The following is a 5,780-nucleotide window of genomic DNA, read 5'->3' as shown; positions in this document are numbered from 1 at the left end:
TGACCGACGAGTTCTAGAAGAACAAAACAGCTGTATGATGTCCCTAACAAAATAGCTGTTCGATGTCCCTAACATGACTGACGAGTCCTAGAAGAACAAAACAGCTGTACAATGCAGTTTAATCTCACTGTATTGTCGGTAGTTCAGTCGCTTATTGAGTAAGTGAAGAGACACGTAACAGACTAGCGTAATTTACCAACGACGTATTCCTGTATCTACAACATACATATATGTACCATGTGTCTTGTTCAATCTTTTGTCTAGGTCGTTTGAAAGGAACATTTACAAAGACCATCTTGCCCAAAACAAACAACCATTGACTCTAGATTAATTCTAAAACATTGTATATCATCAAGCTAGTGTTTCATTTAACCTTTGAAAAATAATGAAAAAGAGAGGATAAATGCCATATACAACAATCACTCGTTGTATAACTATTTATTGTGTCATATTATATAATTACTGTATATTATATTATATTATTTGATTATACTACATGTATATTACATGATATTACGTAACATTATATCATATTATATCATACCATAGACAGTTTTCCATTCGCTCTTTAGACACGCGTTATAAATACTAAATCAAGTGAATTAGCATGTGTATTACGATAATGTATTTATAAACACCGATGTGTACATCCGGGTAAACACAAGTCGTCGTTCCTGGCCAAAAGCCAGGAAATCCGCATTGACACACATTTTGAGTCGAAGGACATCAAAATAAATAAACATGTCTGGCAATGTTGTTGGATTATACGTGTGAGTCAACCCACCATCTTTGTTTCTTTGATCAATATTTCGATATCAAAATATCTTTAAATGAAACATACACGTTTTTCTATCATTCTTATGTTTTGTCTCATGTGGATTTTTTTGTATAGGACGATCTATTTGACTCTTAATTTTTTTTCTTTTCTATTTCTTTTTAATTCTATGAAGAATTTACAAAAGACACAAAAGAATTTCATCTTTAAAATGAATCTTAATAGGTATAACTGCACGTACCACAGACTAAGTATTGTTAGTAGGCCATCATACAGCTGTTTGTCCTTCTAAGAATCGGCTGTGACGGTACTGACATCATACAGCTGCTTGTCTTTCTAGGACTCGTCAGTGATGTTAGGGGCATCATACCGCTGTTTGTCCTTCGAGGATTCGTCAGTGATGTTAGAGACATCATACAGCTGTTTGGTCCTTCTAAGACTTGCCAGTGATGTTAGGGGCATCATACAGCTGTTTCGTCTTTCTAGGACTTGTCAGTGATGTTAGGGGCATCATACCGCTGTTTGTCCTTCTAGGACTCATCAGTGATGTTAGAGACATCATACAGCTGTTTGGTCCTTCTAGGACTTGTCAGTGAAGTTAGAGACATCATACAGCTGTTTGTCCTTCTATGACTCGTCAGTGATGTTAGGGGCATCATACAGCTGTTTCGTCTTTCTAGGTCTCGTCAGTGATGTTAGGGGCATCATACCGCTGTTTGTCCTTCTAGGACTCGTCAGTGATGTTAGGGGCATCATACAGCTGTTTCGTCTTTCTAGGTCTCGTCAGTGATGTTAGGGGCATCATACCGCTGTTTGTCCTTCTAGGACTCATCAGTGATGTTAGAGACATCATACATCTGTTTGGTCCTTCTAGGACTCGTTAGTGATGTTAGAGACATCATACAGCTGTTTGTCCTTCTAGGACTCGTCAGTGATTTTAGGGGCATCATACAGCTGTTTCGTCTTTCTAGGTCTCGTCAGTGATGTTAGGGGCATCATACCGCTGTTTGTCCCTCTAGGACTCGTCAGTGATGTTAGAGACATCATACAGCTGTTTGGTCCTTCTAGGACTCGTTAGTGATGTTAGAGACATCATACAGCTGTTTGTCCTTCTAGGACTCGTCAGTGATGTTAGGGGCATCATACAGCTGTTTGTCCCTCTAGGACTCGTCAGTGATGTTAGAGACATCATACAGCTGTTGGTCCTTCTAGGACTCGTCAGTGATGTTAGGGACATCATACAGCTGTTTGTCCTTCTAGGACTCGTCAGTGATGTTAGGGACATCATACAGCTGTTTGTCCTTCTAGGACTCGTCAGTGATGTTAGGGACATCATACAGCTGTTTGTCCTTCTAGGACTCGTCAGTGATGTTAGAGACATCATACAGCTGTTTCGTCTTTCTAGGTCTCGTCAGTGATGTTAGGGGCATCATACCGCTGTTTGTCCTTCTAGGACTCGTCAGTGATGTTAGGGACATCATATGTACATACACTTCGATGCAGATACAGAATGTTTTTTTTAAATCCTTAATTACTTAAATTCACGTTTCTTTTTATAATTACACGTATAGAAAACAGTAATATTTTAAGACCAGCGGCGTTAAATGTACGATATGCAACCCTTTAAGTTACTCGACAGTGAAACGAAACCTAAATAAGTCTGGTGCATCTAAATAACGTGTGGTAAGAGGATCTGATAAAAACATGAAGTTATTTATATCGGTATTTTTACAATCGCTCTAGTGAAGTGTTGTAATCCGGTCAGTAATCTGCCCGTATGTGCACCCTACGTGTATATATATATACAGTGTGTGGTGTTGTTTATGTTCTGTCTGCACTTTATGTAAACACCGTACGAAAAACATACAAAGAAGGCAAAATTTGTGTTGATTCGAAGCGGACACCATACGTGTTTTTTTTTCTAAAATGGAAGAGGAATAATTTGAAAAAAATGCCTAACAGGAAAACTTTTGATATCGGCCAGAGTTGTGTGATCGAAAGAGCCACCACTGTCTACATCAATATTGGTATGACCGACCTAGAAGTCGAGAGACATGTAGTAGGTGAAATAACAAACTACACGAACCTTGCGGATAAGATTCAGGAAAAAGTATATAACTCCTCCCATTCAGCTCCAAGTGAAAACTGCCTCGAAGAATGCAATACGTTCATTGATTATAATCTCGACAAACGGTATTTTGACGTCAGATTCGCTGAATATGAAGGACAGGCCGACACATTGAGGACTTCTAAACATCTTATCAAAGAGTTATACAATCATCCTGTTTATGAATGTCTGAGACGGCTCGCTCCACACACATCATTCCCCGGCATTGCACTCATGATATATAAATTCAGGTAAAGTATACACAATGCGAAAATAGCAATTGGTGTTTTTCACAAACATTGCACATGTCATTGATAACCCAATACGTTGTATATCTTGTATATACAACAGGCAATTTCAATAGATAAACTATCTTTAATACAATATGTAATGTTAACATATTTACTTATTCATTTTTCTTGTTAGTGCTTTTAAAAATGAAAAAGAAAAACAGCAAACTACAGCCAACCCTGCCATATAGGCCACCTGTGTATAACAAAGATGTATTACAATTACTGGTTATTTATCTGAACCCTATGTAGACGCCAGCTGCCTAAAACGCCCAAATTTCCCAGTCATTTGCGTTCATTTAATACACAGACTAGTCGTCTGAAGGGTGTGCATTTAAAAAAATTAATAAGATTTTTTGAAATATTAAACCTTATTTATCATCAGCATAGCTAAATCAACAATACTAATACTTATTGTCTACTGCAGGTATGCGTCAGCACTTGCAGTCTCGGGACGTGTTCAGAAGGCCAAGAAAGTGGCCGACAAAGGAATGGAGAAACTGCAACTGTTCTTAAACCAGACGAGTATGGCTCGAGTTAATGCGAGTTGTTTGTACGGATATGTCAATGTGGTGTTAGCTGGCATCAGCCAGATACCACAAACGGAACAGATGGATGATATTAAGGAATGGATCGAGAAGGGGCTTGAACAAGTGAAAGCTATAAAGGACAACGGAGTCGCCAATATGTGGGCGAGAATGTTTCTTGTAAAGAAAGCGTGTGTTCTGTTAAAGATCGGCCTATCAGGCGAAGATATTTCTGGCCAGGATATCAGTCATGAGGATAGGGACGCAGCTAGAAAGAGTCTGGAAGAAGCTGAAGAACATTGGACCAACACCGATGAGAGAAGACTTATGTTGTACAAACGGGCGGAGGCAAAGCTTCAACGGCTTGCTGGTGACAAGGAAGCTGCTCTAGAATCTCTACGACATGCAATAACCATTGCACACCATTTTAAACGCGAAGAGGAAAGCTATCAGCTTATTCTTCAGAACTGGACCGCATGATATTGTTATCCTGATCTGTTCGTGGACTTTGAATGGCAAGAAGAATGCTTGAGGATCATTCTAAAGCAATGTGTGACATGCTATTTAATTGTTTGAAATGGTTTGAAACTTTATTTGAAGAAATAATACTCAAGGAATATTCTTCAGAAATTACCTTCAGTTGTTTATTTGACATTCCATATCATTAGTGTAAATGGCATTCAAGTGGGTTTAAATTGCTGTTATCTTTAAATAGAAATAGTTTCTGAGAAATATATTCTTCAGAAATTTTGACATGATAGCTCGTATCCTGATAGCCCGAGGTGATGGGTGATATTTAATGGAACGAGGAATACTTGAAGTGTATCCTTTTTAAATTGTCACTTGACGGCATTGTGTCCTGAGTGGAATGCTTGAATCCTATTCTTCGGAAATTAAATGGAATGATGATAATATTAAATATTTAAGGGAATGAGAAACTCTTCAAGCATATTCTTCAAAGACTGGTATTGTTTTATAATTCGAGAACGTTCTAATCGGATTCTTCAAGAATTGGACAACGTGAACTTTGTTATTAACTTTTTAACTGGACTCTTACTTGGTATAAAGACAAGCTGAATCTGTAAAGACTTAACGTTGGGCCAGACTTTCACATTCTAACTTAATATCAGAATGTGTTGTAATTCACAAAATCGAAAAAAAATATTCCAAGAACTCGGAGTATTTTATCTAATGGATCCGCTTTGTATACACAATGCATTGTATTTATATGTAACTTTGTTTTTAATTTTGTCCATTTTGTTCCTATATGTTGTCCTCGTTATATCGATTGGAGTTAGAGTGACGGTTTCGATAAAACTACATTCTCTTCTTGTTTATGTACAACGCAAATCTAAAACAGTGAATACTGACGTTTAAGAAAACAAATAAAACTCCAACACAATTCTTACTCAAAATCGATGAAACTAGAGCATGCACATCCATGTGCTGTAAAAAAGTATTTTAAGGTTTGATATAGATTACAAAACTCATTGACCGTAAGCGTAGATTTTACAAACACTATAGACGCGTGGAATAAATTGACCTAGCGGAAGGTCTTACGGCATAATTCATACGTGTATACTGTATTTCTGAAAATCATATAATTTTCTGTTAACAAACAACTTACCATTTTCACTGATTACGTCAGTATAAATTAAACCGACAGACCTGGTGTGTATAAATCAAGGAGGCATTTGAAATCAGGATACTTGAAAAAATAACACGTGTTTGTACTCAATATACGTGTTATCCAGTTATCATGATTGGTATTTGGAGTATGTTTAAGCATTGAACTGTTACCAAATGGTAGTATACAGTCGATATGAATACAATTTTGGTGACAGATAAATAGAATGTCGCCCGTTAGTCATATCGACTGTATACTACCATTTGGTAACAGTTCAATGCTTATATTTACATTCATAAAGATTTTTTATTTACTGTAGGTTATGAGGCGTTTAAATTTGCCGCTTACCCTATCACTGACGTTATCAAGTTCAAATACCGGAACAGCGAAATTTCCAGACGAAATGATATATTCCCTCATGACGTTATTAATAGCAAACACATAAAGTGGTTTT

The 5,780-nt window shown here is 37.2% G+C and overlaps 1 protein-coding gene across 1 annotated transcript; it reads left to right on the top strand.

Annotated features, from left to right (window-relative positions):
* Window positions 1-2,596: 2,596 nt before the first annotated feature.
* Window positions 2,597-4,928, top strand: LOC117316590. Its single transcript, XM_033871255.1, has 2 exons — window positions 2,597-3,133; window positions 3,600-4,928. Exons 1-2 carry the CDS (start codon window positions 2,727-2,729, stop codon window positions 4,177-4,179), a joined length of 987 nt encoding a protein of 328 aa, XP_033727146.1. The 5' UTR covers window positions 2,597-2,726; the 3' UTR covers window positions 4,180-4,928.
* Window positions 4,929-5,780: the final 852 nt, after the last annotated feature.

This window comes from Pecten maximus, chromosome 18 (genome assembly GCF_902652985.1).
Source record: "Pecten maximus chromosome 18, xPecMax1.1, whole genome shotgun sequence".
In the NCBI taxonomy this organism is placed as follows: Eukaryota; Metazoa; Mollusca; class Bivalvia; order Pectinida; family Pectinidae; genus Pecten; species Pecten maximus.
Note: the sequence above shows the minus strand (reverse complement) of the source record. Positions and strands in the feature narration are given on the sequence as shown.

Bases quoted from the DNA above. Each gene is read 5' to 3' on its own strand.
- LOC117316590 (XM_033871255.1), top strand. From the start codon at position 2,727: ATGCCTAACAGGAAAACTTTTGATATCGGCCAGAGTTGTGTGATCGAA. The intron at 3,134-3,599 runs GTAAAGTATACA...TGTCTACTGCAG, and splicing joins CTCATGATATATAAATTCAG to GTATGCGTCAGCACTTGCAG.